This window comes from Macrobrachium nipponense, chromosome 9, assembly GCF_015104395.2.
Source record: "Macrobrachium nipponense isolate FS-2020 chromosome 9, ASM1510439v2, whole genome shotgun sequence".
Lineage (NCBI taxonomy): Eukaryota > Metazoa > Arthropoda > Malacostraca > Decapoda > Palaemonidae > Macrobrachium > Macrobrachium nipponense.
Genome location: NC_061110.1, coordinates 26197212 through 26215976, shown reverse-complemented (window position 1 = coordinate 26215976; position 18765 = coordinate 26197212). Strand labels below are relative to the sequence as shown.

The 18765-nt window shown below is 37.7% G+C and overlaps 1 protein-coding gene across 1 annotated transcript in view; it reads right to left on the bottom strand.

Annotated features, from left to right (window-relative positions):
• The window catches only part of LOC135217853 (collagen alpha-1(XI) chain-like), a 54872-nt gene extending 36696 nt beyond the window's left edge, over positions 1-18176 (bottom strand). The window contains 1 exon segment of the mRNA XM_064253866.1: positions 17938-18176. Coding sequence (XP_064109936.1) covers positions 17938-18013 — 76 coding nt within the window. The 5' untranslated portion in view covers positions 18014-18176.
• Between the last annotated feature and the right edge of the window lie 589 nt (positions 18177-18765).

Here is an 18765-nt window from a genome sequence, read left to right as displayed (position 1 = left end):
TATGTATGTATGAATGACATACATCATACATACATATATATATATACATACATACATACATATATATATATATATATATATAATATATATATATATATATATATAAATGAAAGTCAGACAGACAGATAGAGAAATACGGACAGAGAAAATTATTCATGCGACTAGTATATTCGGACGCTGGCGACCAAGTTCACGAACCATAATAATGGCTGCATGTTTTTTTGAGAGCATATCAAATAAATGCAGATAGTGAGAGACAGCCATTGCCTGAAGATTAGAAAAGTATCATCACTTGTCTCGTCTCAATTACGCGAACGATTTATGGTGTCAAGGCCGCTTTGTTCGTGGTTCAAGAGCTTTGTTTGTCTCCTCCGAGTCGTCATAAAACCTTAATTTAGCGTTTACATATCTGTCGACGAATCTCCATATTTTCGTGTAGATGGGAAATATTCATTAAAATGCTCAACATAATTTAGCCTGTGAATCTTCTGCCGTCTCCTGTTTTCGCAATCTGTTTATGAGAAGACGATGAGGGCTAGAATGACCTTTGCCCTTAGCGCTGAGTGACCTATATATATATATACTATTATATAATATAAGTATATATATATATATATATATATATATATATATATATATATATATATGTAGAGAGAAAGAGAGGAGACATGTATATATATATATCTATATATATATATATATATATATATATATTATGATATATATATATATATATATGTATATATTATATATATATATATATATATATATGTTTGTGTGTGTGTATGTATAAGATATGTATGTATATTTATCTTAGATATAGATATGTGTGTGTGCGTAATTTCATCTAGTTATCTTTATGCATTACTCATTGATTTGAGACTAATAAACGCTATATATCTAGCTTTATTTATACGTATTTTTATTTATAATAAATCAGTTAACTTCAGATTTTCTTTCTGCTGTATTTTTATCGCCATCATTATTCTCTTTATTATCATCAATGCTACTTGTATTTCCGTTATTGGTGTTACATTTATTATTTTCTCTGAACCCGAATTACGAAGACATTTGTAACCTTTAAAGTATAACTTAATACCGACTTAGTCACATTCACTTCAGATCCCAAGATATATGAATTCTAAGAACCAGGACCTTTAAAGCTGTTGGCAGCGTTTTTCTTGTCAGCGTCGTCGGTTCAAATCCTAAGCTACTTCAGGTCATCAAAACTATCGCCTTGCATAAAGCCAGTGGTCGGAGGCCCGACGCCATTCAAATGCTTTCTGATTTACGACCACCAAAGTTGTTTTCGTCTCTCTCAAGGGATTGCTTGGTGTCTCTTTTAGACGCTGGTTCTGGCGCTTCTCCTAACTGTTACCAGGTAATATCTCTTCTGGAATGCTTGTGAGGTCGTACCTCAAGCACGTCTCTATTGATGCAGTTTCATAAAAGACGTCTGGGTCCATGAATTTACCGTAAGATATATGGCTTTTCAAGTAATTGGTGCATTTCATACAACCATTGACGAATGGACGCAAGCACAAGACTGCTCCTCGCAACCGTTCTTGACTGGCGTCAGATGGCAACCGTTAAATGTTTTATGACCATCACCAAATAAAATTCAACTTTACGGTCTGAAAGAACTATTCAAGCGCCAGACTGAAAGTAAGTGGTGAAATTTAGCACAATCGTGGGTGTACATAAATAATTTCCTTTCAGAATCTAAATAACCATTGTATGAACAGTATGCTGAGGTGTCGTGATATAGTCTATAATCAAACTACCATTATTCATATACAGAATATGACAGACTGAAGCCCACTCTGAGTTTACAGTCCGCCGGGTCTTGTAACTCGAAATCAAAATATGCTGTGACCCTCGTCCAGTTCGAAGAAGAATCAAAATCTCGAATCTCCCTCGGAACAGACTTTCGTCTGGGATACCGAATTGGCGTTTGGGTAGAATGCTTAATCTCCATACCAAACGGTTCCACTCACCATATTCTCTCGGCCTCTCAGAAAAACGGCGGCCATAAAGGACACCATTATTCGGCAGTGAATCAGAAAGAGCCCAAGGGAAATGGCCCCTCTCCAACGGGGTGTTGGCCTTTCCTCCTATTTGCTTATTTATCTTAGGATTTCATTGATGTCTGTGTTCGTTTTTTTTAAATTTTTATATACCTATATATAAAGCACATTATCTATCTTACATTTTGGATTTACTGTATCATAACATATCCTGACAAAGTTCCTGTAATTCTGTAATAACACTTTGCTTCCTACTCATTTGTATGCATAAATACTCCTCGAGATCTAGTGTTCATAACACTATTCCCACCAGCAAGAGGGCCTTACCTCGGATTCCCGACCGGGGAAACAGAATGATTTAAGCTAATTCCATTTTATTCCCATATTGACATTGTTGACCTAAGATGTGCAATATGTGTCTGGTAATTAGTTGAGGTGGTTAGACGGGATCTTAACTACATCATTCCAAAGAGAAAGGAAGAGAGACTCACTGGAGGGAGAAATGTGTACTTCTTTGTTAAAATCTGACAACAAGCAGTTTAGATTTTAAGCAAACACAGTCAAAACTTCTTCCAAGTGAAAAGTTGAAGAACCTGTAACGCTTCATTCTATATTATGACAATTAAATCAACAGAGATGAATTTCAATATTACAAGCAAATCTCTGTTTGATATTCAACAAATGCGTAGCTGCATTCTTCAGGAACAATTGTCTGTTTAAATTTTGAACTGCAGTACGAATTAGCACTCAAAGACACGGCGATGTTGCATCAAGCACAGTTTGAAAGTGCGGAGAACAAACTGACAACAACAAAAATCCCTGGCTCCTTATTTGCAAATCTCAAAATCTAATCAATTGCAAGAATCAGTGAACATATTGAAGAAATTGTAGTGGCCCGAGGTCAATTGTCTAAACACAATTTTAGCAAATGTATAGCTAATAATATTTAAGTATTTCAAACCTGAAATAAAGGCAGAATATCTATAACTGCCCGTACGTAAACTTCTTTTAAATGGTGGACTCGCATCAGTAAAGAGGAAAACTTTCATGAAAATTATTTCTACAGCTTTCCCAAGGCATGAGTAAGATTTCAATAAAAATTCGCCAACGTCTGTTGGGGTAAATTGAAGGACTAAATCGTTTCCTCTCGGGCCTGTCTCTCTCCCAGCCGATCCTTTCAAGTCCTGATAGTTCACGAAGTTGTTTACTCTGGATTTTCTCAAGCGATGAGCATTGCGCTTTGAAAACAACACGAGACTGGACTCGGCCGGAGCAAGGATGTAACAAAGCTTTACAGTAAAGCTCAGGGAAGTCTGTTTATATATATAATTTTCTCTATTTTTTCATATGATGTTTTATGATCTTCTTTCTCTTTGTGTGTCTTCTCTCTCGAAATCTCTGTTCGCAACCCTTTCTTCACGTCGGGCAATGAAACCGGTTAATCACCGCTTTTCGCGCAGTCATTAAATCATAAATTACCCGGACACTTCTGACCGAAAAGCGCCCGACTCTCATGGCGAGAACTCGCGCCATACTTAAATTTCCGCACCAGGCTCTTGATTTCGCTTTGCTTTTTTTTTTTCTTCTTTTTTACCCCGTATCATTATCCTCATTTCACTTCTTTCTTTATCTCCTTCTTCCTCTCATTATCCGGGGACGGCGTTTGTTTTTATCTGATTCACGGACGTCAAAACAAAGCCATTATCTTTCAGATGACGCGGCGAACTCAGACTTAAAAGGCTGCGTCTCCCGTTTCAGGCTTTCTTGTCATTCATACCCTCGCCCTCCAGTGAGCAGCAGCAGCCGCTGCTGCTGCTGCTGTTGTCTTTGGTCTCTTACGCTTATTTTGTCATCGATGGTACATTTTTAGTTTTCTGTAAAAGAAACTGTTGAGTTGGCATTTTGTCTGACCGTCCGCACTTTTTCAGTTCGCTCTCAGATCTGGAAAAAAGCTACTGAGGCTTGAAAGCTGCAAATGGTAAGTTGATCATCCACCCTCCAATCATCAAATATAGTAAATTGAAGCCCTCTAGCCTCAGTAGTTTTAATTTTATTTAAGGTTAAAGGTAGCCATGCTGAAAGTTTCAGGGGTCGCAGCTGAGAGTTTCATTGGCGGTGGCTGAGAGTTTAATGCAGCATTATACGCTGTACAGAAAACTCGATTGCATCGAATAAACTACGGTAATTTTTATACTTCTTTATTTAATGACAGTAGACAATGGATTCACACATTATTTCACCATCATCATGGAAGCCATTTTCAGTACCTCTTTATTTCTGTTTTTCGATATCAAGGCAACACCTCTTTTATGTATTTCCTTGACCTATTTCCTCTCTTCTTTAAGGAGAAATTGTTCGTGCTCCTCTTACTAAGCAATCCTTTGATCATATATTCTTCACGTCCTTATGGAAAATGAGCCATAAAAGTTAAATGGGAAATTATGCTGTATGCTGTTACGATTCACAAACATGACTTAAATTCATACAATTTCACATCCGGAATTGAAATTGACATCATTCTTGTCAAGAAAACCTGGTCTAGTGAAGATCGGCACAAATCGAGAGATAGTTCTTTTGAGGGCCTCGTGTTTTCAAAACCTGCACCTCATATTTAAAGTAAAGAAGAATATACTAAAGTGTACAATAGAAAAAAAACAAAGCTACAGACATTAGGCTGCGGAATTGTGGAATAAGGTATCCTACCCCTGTATCTCCCCAGCCTTTGACTCTAGTTAACTGCCGGCTACTTAGATATTGAACCGTAGATCTCACAGATGCAGCTTTGTAATCAAAAGCTGTATTTAGTGTTGATTTCATTCTTCACTTGAAATAATATTTGCAAGAACTAATGAAGTAGTCTGTGATATCTTCATGGAAAGGAGATGTGACTCAGATTAATCATCACGAAAATAAACAAAAGAGATTAAAAAGAAATATAAATATCGCTCTGTTGGTATTCTCGTCTCATTTTAATGAAGCAGTTGCGAGGGCTTCAAAGGGCCTCCAAGTATGATCGACTTAATGTCGTGGTATTTGATCGAGAGACTTTGTAAATTATTGCAACTGTAATTATCAAAAGCTCAGATATCCCTAAACTCGAGTGTCTGTCTGTCATAGAAGGTATAAACACTGAGCCTTAAGGTCCCGGCTGAGGAGAGCGAAATTGGCTTATCTGCCGATCTTCGGGTGCCTTAGTTCTTTTCCAGCAAAAGTCGACCCTCCGTCACCCTCATCGAGAGACGATATCGGCTTGAGTGGGAAACTAGAGAAAGGGCGCAACTTTTCTTGATACTCAAGTGTTGCTCTACACAGAGTATGAACAGAGATCGGTTGCGTGAGCGATTCAGAGCCAGAATTGCTAGACTCACACTGCCACCAGAACAGCAACAGTAACGCGATAACGCCCCAAGGGAACAGCATCTTTTGAAAAGAACTTGAAAGGAGAATGACTAGAAGTAGATTATTTTTACGCCTAAGTAAAAACATTTCGTCGTCTTTACAGATACAGTCTAAGTATGACAAAACAAAATAAAGACATGCACACGTAATAGCAATAATTTCATATCCAAGCCTTGATAAAAATGTCATATATATATATATATATATATATATATATATATATATATATATATATATATATATATATATATATGTATATATACTATATATATATTATATATATATATATATATATAGATATATATATATATATATATATGTGTGTGGTGTGTGTGTGTGTGTGCGTGTGTGTGCGTGTGTGTGTTTGTGTGTGTGTGTGTATGTGTGTGCGCGTAGGTATCGTTAACTAACTGCTGACATTTTTCACAATTTTCCTTATTTCAATGACAGCCTTGTCACCGTCAGCGAAGGCTTTTCTTAATCAGTTCTCCTCAACAAAGGCAAAGTCCTACTCACCCATCCTACCTAGCTTTACTGTTCTCGTAGCCTTTAAGTTTCTACATTTTTCAGACTAAATATACAACTTATTATGGTTCAATTACTTGCTCCCTGTGATTCATCTTCACTAGTCTGTCTGTATTCTGATAGAAATCCTTCCTTACAATTCAGTGAACTTGACCAGCTATCTGTTTTCTCTGTTCTAATAATCTCGCCTTTTACATGTTATCTCCTCAGCGTCGGATTGAATATTTTTAGTATCAAACGTTCGTTACGTTTTTTAAAAGAAGCCTTCCAATGAATGAGCTTGGTTTGTTAGTTGAATTTATTTAAAAGATTTGAGGCACATACAAACATCCATCCACACACACACACACACACACACACACACACACACACACACACATATATATATATATATATATATATATATATATATATATATATATATATATGTGTGTGTGTGTGTGTGTGTGTGTGTTTTGATATATATCTAAACATATATAAATGTGTGTGTGCTTGTGTATATTTGTGTTTGCGCGTGTGTGTGTGTGCGTGTGTATGTGTGTGTGTGTGTAAGAGAGAGAGAGACAGACAGACAGACAGACAGAGAGCCATAATTAAATTTCATTCTGAGCCTCATATTATGATTAGCCACTGAGCACGTCAGTCAAAACTAATACCCGTGTTATAGTCATTAGTTTTGTCTCTTGAATAGTGAGAGGGTCTCTCGTATTACAACACTTCTTTGTTTCTCTTCGGCATGTTTTAAATGAGCATCCCACTCATTTACGTACATAGACATTACACGCACACACAAACACACTTATATTTGAGTGTGTGCGTGTGTGTGTGTGATTCTGTATCTGTGTTTATGTGTCTACGTCTGCGTCTGTATATGTTTGACAATAATCTAGAATTATTTCTCCTTCAAAGGAGATAACTTAGGTGACAATTCACCCTCTCGCCTCGAATCTGAAAATAGACCCCTACCGGCGACAATACTCTGATTATCAGTTCTCTCTTTTGTTGTGATATCAGCAGCCTGGTAGCAACTGTATTGTGATCATCATTCGCTTCTATTATGCACGCATTCATATTCCTCTTGGACAGAGACGCTACTTGGATTCCTTTGTTCAGCGCTACAGCGCTTCATACGTGTGATCCTCCTTTCTAAAGCATATATAGGTAATACGATTGTCGTTGGTATATATTTCGCCGTCCAAATTTTCACCATCCGGCTATTTCAAAACCTACTATTCTTAAATTTTCCTTTAAGACCATTTCTGCCATTTCGTTACGTTTTTAAATAATATGAGGCTACCAATTTTTAAGTCTGGCCAGGAAAATTCAACATTTTCCATATACTGTCTACAGTTTATGAATTTAAAATGCCGCATAGTTAGAATATAATCAGTGTTAAGTCACAGTGAGACATTTAACGCGTTTTGATGGTATACATGCATCACATACACACACATTGAATATATAGAATAAATATATATATATATATATATATATATATATATATATATATATATATATATATATATATATATATAGAGAGAGAGAGAGAGAGAGAGAGAGAGAGAGAGAGAGAGAGAGAGAGAGAGAGAGAGAGAGTGGTGTGTGTGTGTATAAATATAAGGAGATAAGGAGAAAAAATGAGTGAAAACTAAACCCCCGAAATATTATATCTTGCCATAAAAGACTTTCACTGTTGCTTAAAGAAGTGGTTATGTTGTCAAGCTCGTTTCTCCCGCGAAAGTAAAACAAAACGAAAAAGAAATATAAATGATCGAGTTCCTAAAGTTCTTTCCCGTCTTCGGTGAGACACAAGATTCTATCAGAGAAGTTTCTGTTCTCTGAATTTTTTTCGATAGTTGAGGAAACCAATTAAAATGAGAATGCGTTGCCAAGAGTTATAATAAACTTCTGTCGGGATTGTTGGCTGCAAAAAATCATCAAGGAACTCAAGACTTTTCTTCGCTAAGCAAATTACATATTGAAAGGAAAGGAATCTGAAAGAGACTTTTACTTCATCAACTTATTTCAAGAGAGAGAGAGAGAGAGGTGAGGAGGCAAACATGGACCTGGTGGGGATAGATAGATGAATAGATAAGTTGATAAAGAGATAATTACCTTGAAATGAAGATTGTTACTTGAAAACTTGTAATCATAATTGGGATAGAAAAAGTCACGTTATGTAAATAAATATCAATTTGAAAGTGATTTTTACTTCGTTAACTTACATCAAGAGAGGGCTAAGGAGACTAACAGAACTGGCGGAAATAGACAGATGAATTGATGAGTAAATAGATTTTATAATGAACTGAAGATTGCTATTTGAAAAACTTTTGAACATAACTGGGATATAAAAAGTCACGTCTTATAAATAAATGTAATTGATAGGAAACTGGATTTTTTTTCCTAACTGATATTTCTCATGTTACTAGGTTATTTATTGAAAGGTCTAGCATACTGGTCATGTAAACTAATGTGGTTATTCCTAAGATGATAAACAAGGTAGCATTCACATTTCGACTTAACAAAATGAGTTAGTAGATCTCAAAGGGATTTTGAGAACTATAGCATCTAGAGATGGATCAAAGGACAACACTTGTATCTTCCCAAAGCGAATGACATGAAAATTGTTGTCAATAGTAATCCTACTTAAAGTCTTCATCCTGTTAACTTGTTATATAAGCCTATTTTTTGTTACTGCAAACAAATGGTTTATCGTAAAGCTTATTATTAAAAAGATACTTCAGAGTATCACCTGTAAATAGTAGTTATTTGCTGAAAAGGGTGGGTAAAATTTGATTGTGAATCTTTCTTATATGGTTATCAACTCCAAACGAAATACAAAATGTTTAAAAAGTAGAACAGAGCCAAAATAATGAATACCTCCCAGGGTCCAGCCAGAAGTCCCATGAGAGCTATGTTCTTGATAGCCACAATCCGTCATGGTCAATATCAAACCAGCAGCCATTACTATGCATCTTTACACATAAATCCTGGCTAACAAGATCATCCTGCTTCAGTGAATGATGATGCAAATGATCGCTGCTCATGTTCTATTGCATCTTGGGTACTGCAAGCCCAGCTAATCAGAAACAGCTCATTAAACGACCCAATTTGGAAACGCGCGATAACAAACTGAGGCGCTTAATCGCTCGATGAGTCATGAAATGTTATGTATTTGCTTAGTCCTGCATTTGTTTGTGTTTTCCCTCGGAGGGACGAGCCTCTGCTCTCGGCGCGTTCGCATATTGCATTTGCCACACCCAGGACACACTTACGCCTACACCTCAGTAAACTATCAAATGACCTTCAATGTCTCAAGTGCTGTTTGTGTGGAGGGGAGGGAGTGGGGAAGGGAAGGAGGAGGAGGAGGAGGAGAGTGAGGGAGGGGGTGTTAGAAAGAGAGAGAGAGAGAGAGAGAGAGAGAGTGGAGGATAAGGAAAGCACACTGCAAAGGAGGTAGGGAGGACAGCGCCACTTCACCGTCTCAGACCACTTATCTATTTATCTATTTACAAGGCTTCTATGACCTCACTCATGGCAACTCGAGCACACGCTGATGGCGAGCGCGGTGTCCCTCCCTCATGCACGCGTACTACTATCACCTCCCGGGGATGGCTTGCTTGCCTGCCATGGAGTCTTGCACCGTTGACAGAAAGGTGATAAGAGCTAAATTTAGGATTGGTTTGATTTGGTGATATGAAATTTAGGCTGTCAAGCCGAGCGTTGGGGCATTTGCGGCCTTGCAGCGTTTTAGACAGTGAAAAGGGGGACTTCAGTGGCTAAACAGCGAGATAAAGAAACCCAGAAAATAAAGGAGATGCAGCACAAGCATCTAGTAAAGGTGGAGAGCCCTTGCACTCACAGGTAACAGTTAGAGAAGTTGGATGGCAAGATTGAAGGAAGGAAGGGGGAATGGAGGTAAATTAAAAGGCTAAAACGTAGGTGCTGCTTTAAGGGCCGAAGGGATACCGCAAATACCCTTTAACAATGCCTACGGCGCAGTCCTTCTGCCAGAAATTGTTCCTGATATTACATTTCAGAAAGTAGCCATCTTTTGTCATTGCTTATATGTAACAGTGACTTTTAAGGCGCAAGCGCGTTTGCATTGCTTTGTGACATCTGTTTATGATTTGACTTGAGTCTTATAGTTAGTGATTTGGGTATTCAATGGATTCACAATGACGTATGATAATGAAAAGTTATTTTGCTTTCCAGAAGCTCCTATTAGCGAATGACTGGCTGTTGACACCAAATGTATGAGTAGCACTCTGTTACAGAATAAATTATTGCTTTCATAAATCGTTGAATACCATTAACGAAAAGGTAGACTTTTGTGACAGACAAATCATCTTTAGAAACTACGCGTGGTCTTCCCTCTTTATTTTCCTATTTCTGGTCTCTTTATGAAACGTAGACAAAATAATAAAACCAATAATGAAGCCACGGTGACAGAAAGAGCAAGATGGCACTGATATCTTAATTGAATCAAACCATAAACAATTAAAGGCAAAAAACAACAGAAAAAAACTAGTTTCAAATAAAATAAACTCCAGCTGCGTCAAATGAGGTCAGATGGACGAGCAAAATACCAAGATTAATCAAGGAACATGAGTTGAGGATCGTTTACTCTCGGATACCGCTTGTCCTTACAATGCCCATGCCCCAAAGGGTACCCTCTGCAGCTCCCTCAGTTTCTAAAACAGTCTTCATAGCGAACATATTCTTGCCAATAACTGGTGGAATATTTGTCCTTTCAGGGAAGGGCAGTCGTTGAAAGTAAGCATGAATGATAGAGGACTGACCTAACAGTGACATGAGAGAGATGCATTGACTTCGAAGTCGTTTAAATTTGCTCGCTCACGGAATAAGCGAGGACTGTACTTTCAGAAAAATAAAAAAAGATTAAAAAATAAAAGAAGGAAGTGCACGGAAAATGAATCCGATTTAAACTTCGTAATAACGTTTGCCATACCATGGTGAGACAGTCGATATTTGCTTTTGAGTGTGTGTGTGTCTGTGTGTGTGTATGTGTGAAGAGGAAAAGAAAATCTTTAAAGTAGTGGTCTTGACCTTTTTTGTATAATTATTTGCAAACAATTATGGAGGGAAGGTGTGTTTAATTAACCTTTAATATGTTAAAATATGTACCATATTTATTATGGTCATGTTTATTATTATTATTATTATTATTATTATTATTATTATTATTATTATTATTATTATTATTATTAAAATCAGAATGCTACAAACCCATTAACGAAAGCATCCCATTGCGGGAACAGAACCGAAAAGTAATGAGTAAACTGTAAATGGAGTAGAATAAAAATGAAAACAAATGAAGATAAATGACAAAGCAAAATTAACAAGAGTGATGACAGTTAACTGTAAATGATGCTCGTGTCAGCTTTCCCAGCAGAGAAGCAATGGCGCCTAGTTTAATTTTCTCTAGATCCCAAAGATCTAACTAGAAGACTTATTCTTGAAATTGAATTACTATACGTGTGCTTTATTTCATTTTGTGGGGGGTCGGGGAGGGTCTACTGTATCTGTAAAACTCATTTAGTACTTTCCTTGAATAAGATATTTAGCAGTTACCAAGTTTTTACTAGCCAGTGTTAGGTATTTTTTTTATATCACAGAACTTGAACTTATAAAATGTATGAAATGAAAGAAAAAGATGTTGAAAACAAAACTTCCTATTATAACCGTTTCATTTTCTAAGTGGCAAATAGACTAGTAACAGATCATATATGAAGTAATAGCGACGTAGATGATGTGTCAGATAAATGAAAAGGTACCCCGGAGAGATCTCGTCCAATTTTCTTGCTATTTCCTGTGCATCGTTCAGCTCCTCTTCAACTTTCTTTTTCAGTCACTTCTTTGCGGGAACAAACTAACTTTGCCTTTGAAGGCACCCGATCTTTCTTGCACGTTACTGCATGATGCTTGAGGGAGTACAATATATATCCTATCTTTATTATTTCATAGAGTAAATAAAACGTAACCCCATTTTATCCACTTCCTTTGCTGTATCGTTACGCTTAGTGACTGCATGACAGCGCTTGCGCGGTGGCAAGGCTTGCTGCCGATTTGACGCCGATATGATTGCTTATGCATAAGTAGGAAGATGAAATATTGGGGAGGTTTCAGTGGTATTTATAGAAGCAAGTGAGTTTTTCCCGTGTCTTGTCATGTTTCATTCCGTTTCTGAACAAAGTATGGCCATTACCTTTTGTGTGGAAGATTGTATCGACACCCGCAAGCGGGGATAAAGATCATTCAAGGGGAATTAGCGATTAATGGTTAATTTTGTACCTTCTCACGCGATTAGTGTCAGAAGAGTGATGCCATGCAGCAGTCTCTACGATGCGAATCTGTCGGTTTCCATTCGAATTCCGTATGCAACAGACCTTATTTTTAATATCATTGCAGATAAAAGTGTTATGTAATTTGTGAAGTTTGTTGTGCGCATGCTTGTAAGTCACGAAAATGTTGCATGATGTTTGTGATATCTGCATGATTTAAACCAACATACTTTATGCGTAAGAATGAAAAACACTTCCTGAGTCTTCCCCTCGTAACTTAAATTGCTCGTTTACAGTTCGTATTAAGTTCGTAGGAGTTAGAACCGTTACAAGTATGGTAACTACTCTGCAATATTTTCCTACTTATTTGATCAACAGAACCACTTCTGAATGTAGTGGCTTGGCGCTCCTCGAACGGGTTGGAGATACTAATTTAGAAGTCTAAAACCACCACCGCGTTTTGGCCCATCTAAGCATCATTCGTTGACAACAAGCAAAACATAATGTTGTACAGTCTCTACTTGAAACTGATTATTTCAGCCTCCACGAGAGCGCCAGCGTTGAGGGAACAATTTTCTAATAATCCTTTAGTTTTCTCAGTTGTGCTCTTTCCGCTCGTTGACCTCTGCAGCTTTTTGTCCTCCTCTCTCTTCCATTCTTTCGGTTTTCTTTCCCTTGGTTTTTTATGTTTTTATTATTTTTTCCCCTTTTTGATCCTCTTGTCAGCTTATTTTTATCACGTGGTCGGCTAATTAATTGTTCTTCTTACTACCGCCTCTTCATTGCCGTTCTTTTGTTTGTTTTATGCCATAATTCGTCGCTTTTCAATCCGTCATTCCTCTAAGCAACGTCTGCCTCCTTACTTAAGAGAACACCATGTCATTGACATATCCCTCTCATTCATCTTGTACCAAAGTCATTCACATTCACTTCTGGGAATTTTTTTTATATATATATATCACACCTCTCTTGATTTTCATTATGTTTTTATATTTCCTTTCAGCTCCGAGGTTATTACGTAACAATCTCATGTAGATTGTCCCGTCTCTTCTGTTCTTGCACGTGTTTCAATCTTGTCCCCTAGCGAGAGAATGTTACTATCTGTTACTATCAGTGCTTCGACGTCATTCTGCCTGTTGTCTCGCTGCTGCATATTGCGACGGCGTTGGATTCGGGTCTACAATATTTTGTTCGGAGGGACAGAGAGCGAGTGGGTCAGGGGAGGAAAAAAACAGATATAATGTAAAGAACCGAGAATGAGAGAAGAGGGAGAAGAGTCTGAGAAGCAGACAGTTCAATGTCACTCTCTCTGAGTCCTCTCGCTTATCCTTTTACTGTCGTGTTCTCTCTCTCTTTTTTTTTATTTTTCCTTTTACCAGCGTTCTGGCACTTCTTACCCTATTAGTTTCGGGGGAGAAGAGAGAGAGAGAGAGAGAGAGAGAGAGAGAGAGAGAGAGAGAGAGAAACTCGAGCCAGAAATGCCTATCATAAAAAGTGGTAGAAAAAGAAAAAAAATCAAGAAGAAGATCCAGAAGAAAACTTCTAGACGATGACACATCCATGCAATGACCTTTCTCTCAGGATTGACGCCACGAAACTCGTCTTGGGTTAGATATAATAATACATTTAAGCTTTTTGTTTCGTAGACAAATAACACAAACACAAACGCGCGTATATATATATATATATATATATATATATATATATATATATATATGTGTGTGTGTGTGTGTGTGTGTATATTAATATATATTATATAATATAATTATTATTATTAATATAATATATATATATATATATAATATATATATATATACACATATAACGACACACTTGGAAATATTATTTTACAAATAATTTCAATTCGGTGGTGAGAAGTACCTCATCGAGGCCCTCCCACTTCTAACATGAACTCTCATCTAGCGTTTTTTTTTATCTCTTTTTCCGTACTTCCGACCCACAACGGTCTACTAACAACTAGGTTCATTATTCACTGCTTACGTCTGAGATTCGAACGCTGGTCGCTCAGTTTGTGACCTGAGCGCCCTTACCACTGGATCGCTAGACTTACAAACAGACAAACGGAGATATGATGGATGATGAGATCAGATCCGCAGCGGCTTTTTATGGAGTACTTTTTTTTGCATAAAATCTTTGTACAAATAAGCTACAGTATTTGCTGTAGTACCAGTGTATTCATTTGTATGTCTAGTTGTATTTCACATAGGGAAATGAAAATGGTATGTCTCAGAAAATGCCCAACAGTTTCGTCCTCCAATGGACCTCTTCTTGGAGCGTTTATTTTTTTTCCTTAATAAACGCTCCAAGAAGAGGTCCATTGGAGGACGAAGCTGTTGGGCATTTTCTGAGACATACCATTTTCATTTTCCTATGTGGAATGCAACTGAATTACCATATTTTCGTGCCTAAGAAGATTACCAGTACTATTTGTATGTCTAGTAGCACACAAAAACTTATCTGAAAGAGGCTGATGAAACAGACTTTCAAATTGAGTTTTTTTCAGAAACAAATTAAATGGTTTTTTTTTATTTTAGTCTTTGACATTTAGTGAATGCAATAATGCTTTTTTCCAGCCACCGAACTTTGGAGGAAGAAGATGAATGTGTTCCAAGCGTCCTTAGTTTGTAGACCGACATGGCAGGACGCATCCTGGAGAAAACTCTCGCGAAGTTATCACAGTAACTTTTTGCGTCCGAAATGGAAATGGGAGGCAGATTAATAAAAGAAAGGAAACGGGAAAAGATGGGCGAGATAGGATAAAGGTGGAAAGAAGAATTCTGTCATAACTATTCAACGCAGGGAAAAGTAAGTGAACGGTGAGACTGAAACAAAAATGAAACAAACGAAGAATCCTTGCGAGTCAATGGAGGGTGTCTGGGATCTCTCTCTCGCAGAAAAAAAGTGGGAAAAAATATGTGGACTTTGGAACTGAATAAAAAAAAACAACTCTAGTCCCCGCAAAAGAGGGCACGCGGGCACGCGTGGGAGTGGCTGTGAAAATGGGTCCTTAAGTTCTAGCCCAGTGAGAACTGCCCTTATTTTCGGGCGGTTTTTTTTTTTTTTTTTTTTTTTTTTTTTTAAATAACTGCTACAGAAAGGGAGAGGTTAGACATGTTGCTGTCGGACTAAAAAACGAGAAATTCGATGAGAGAAAACAAACCTTGACAAAAGGGTAGATCAAATGCATCCTTTCGCACGATATTTATGTTGGGTTTCAGTTATATTATTTGTACTCTCTCTCTCTCTCTCTCTCTCTCTCGGTATATATATATGTGTGATATACATATATATATATATATATATGTGTGTGTGTATGTGTGTATGTGTATATTATATATATATATATATATATGATATATATATATATATATATGTCTGTTCAATTAAGTAATAATTTTTTGAAGCGACATTTTTGCTCTCTCTCTCTCTCTCTCTCTCTCTCTCTCCTCTCTCTCTCTCTCTCTCTCTTCTGAGCAAATACACAGACGCACACACAACCACTTGTAAATCAAGTTGAACTCACACATGACATAAAAAAAAAAAAAACGCTTTCTTTCTCTGCATCTTTTCACAAGAAGAACGCCTCTAATTCCTTATTCACCCCAACCCTTATCGCTCTGTAATCCGATATCTTTATCTGGAAGAGAACCTAGAGTCGAAAGTCTCGGCACTTCGCTACAATTATCGCCCTTACTTGGGATATTAATCTTCTTGAGCTCAGATTATTGCGTATTTGGCATCTGGGGTTCGTGGACTCAGTTTTTCTTAAGACTCGGAAAATTTAAAATTCCACACATTTAAAACAAGATGTGACGAATGTTGAGTTTTTAATTTTTGAGAGAACGAATTCCAAAAAGTTTCGTCCTGCAATGCAATGTTGTATTCATCTAAAATTTTCAGAAATAATTAAGCAAATTTTAATATATGGAATGCTACTATGTTTAGCAATCATTGTTCCCTCTCAACAGTTTCAGAACTTTTTTATGACCTCCCTTGCAATTTCGTATTGCCCTTTTTAAAGACCAATTCTGTCTAAAACATATGGGGTTGATAATTATCAATAATTTCCTCAGGACTTCAAGAGAACTTTGAGCGAATAAATAACAATCGTCAATTCAGATCGTATTAAGAAAGACTGCACACTGCCAAATCATAACATTTGCAAAGAAGGCAAGTAAACCTTCTGCCTAAATGAGAATTGGAACTGATATACTTTTTCCATCTGAGGCGTACGGTGAATTCTGCAAAACCGGAGACCTTTTTGATTTGTCAACAATCTTTGAAATCTGATTAAACAGAGCTTTGAGATGCTCTATTAAAGGGCATCAAATTGTAATTTAAAATGTTGCTTTTACGTACAGTTAGACACCTTCATATTATTCTGATGCTCAGCGAGTAACAAAACACATTGAGGCAAATTGCAAAATCCAATTCTCAAATCGAAGCAGTTCTCAGTTGGCGAAAGCATTCTTCATCCCGTTCAAAGTCAGGCACTGTCGTTGACACACTTCGTCTCGAATATCAAAGATGTTCTTCTTTTTCCATTTGTGTTTTACAGCCGTCGCTTAACAGATCATATTGTTGTGGACAGGACGGTGTGTGTGTCTGAGTGGTCCTCACAATAGAACCATCAAGAATTTATTGGGCCACTTAAGCAGCACAACTTTCTTCTTAGCTTATGAAATACATTTGCCTAGAAATTATGTCTGTTAGTGACTCTCTCTCTCTCTCTCTCTCTCTCTCTCTCTCTCTAATACATAAATTCCCGTACACAGCATTACCTACTTACTGGAGCGTAATTTTTTGGTTGCGCTGATAACTTTTGTGAAAAGTCAAATCTTAACAAAATGCAAAAAAAAAAAAAAAAAAAAAAAAAAAAAAAAAAAAAAAAAAATTCTTCCGTTGAATGAACCTGTAAATACAGTTAGCCATCAAAGAGCAACGGTCTTCCACGAAAATTTCGTGAACAAATTCTCATGTCTAATGATAACAAATTAAATAATACGTTATCGAAATGGAATTTCATGTGCAAAGAAGAGTGATTTAACATTGTTCATGTGCATTTGTGAACATAAAATGACAAAAATCAACCATTTATCAAAAGTTTACCGACTTTATCAGCATCGAAATCTCCTAGAGTCCGTAGTGTATCAGCAAAGTCATAGTAATTGCCTACTTATTAGTCAAGGATATGCAACTATTTGCAGTATGATGCCAGTCAGAAGTCTGCGTGGCCTATTTTGTGTATTCAATTTTACAGATGAACGTTCGCCTGGTCTGCTGCAACCCAAAATGTCGTTCGTGGGTGAAGTTTAGAATCCTAATAATTACGGGAAATTCGCCTTACAAACTCTACTTGTAGATACAACAAATCTTTTAGGAGATGAGTGGCGCTTATCATAATTCAGTTCAAATTCCATCAGTATTTAGTTTTAAAAATAAATCTGGCGCAGACATAATGCATTTTTAACTTCAGTTTCCATCTACATAATCTACTTTACAAGCGCGCGACCTTTGACAGTCTGGAGCACTGGAAATGAGGTTTGACGCGGCTGGAACTTGGGCCATTTCGCAAGAGGGCCGTTGGCGCATACTATTCGAAACTGAGAAAACCATAGCAGCAGCAGCGGCTGAAATGAAGAGTATTTGGCAGTACTTACCCGCGTCTACATGCCGATAGATCCAAGCCCATATTAGCCCCTGCAGTATAAGCCTCAGGCGCTGGGCCTTGTCCATAGTGGAGAGGGAGGAGAGGCGACTCTCGGTGCTAAGAGTTAGCCGCGCACCTCCCGCATAGCGCAGCCTCTCTCGCTCTCACTCGCTCTCTCACTTGTTCCTTACCATGACAGGACCCGATATGTTAGGCTGCCCTGCCCTGCCCCACCGCGCCCCGATACAGTGCCAGTCACCAAACTCGACCCAGCTTGTCGTTCGCTACCATCTGACGCCCACACATGGCTCGAAATCGAAAAACTTCTTCTCGGCCCGTATTTCCGTGCCCTTTGGTTCCATGGCGGCGAAGAAGGGGCATCTGCGCTAGAGACTTCGAAGGGCAGTCATGGTGACAGGGCAGTTTGGTTGGAATCCCGTGAATGGAGGCCGCACAGTGGCAGCGCCGTTGAGAAAGAGCCACGGTGGCATCATCATCATCAGAGCCACGACATCCAGGGGGACCTCACACCTGCACCTCGCAGCTGCCATAACCGACAAAGTGACATTCCACTCACACGTCTGTATATTTGCAGACGTCTCATGACCCTCTCCTCTCAAATACTTAACGGGCGCAACGCGCCTCGCACAAACTGGGAAAGATGGTCTTCGCCGCAAGGAAGCCTTCAGGAGCGAATAAAAATTCTGGACGAACATTTGTGGCAATGCAGTCCAATCAGTACGGTTGTATAGGAGTCGTTCTGTTATATCCAAATACACACGTACATATATATATATATATATATATATATATATATATATATATATATATATATATA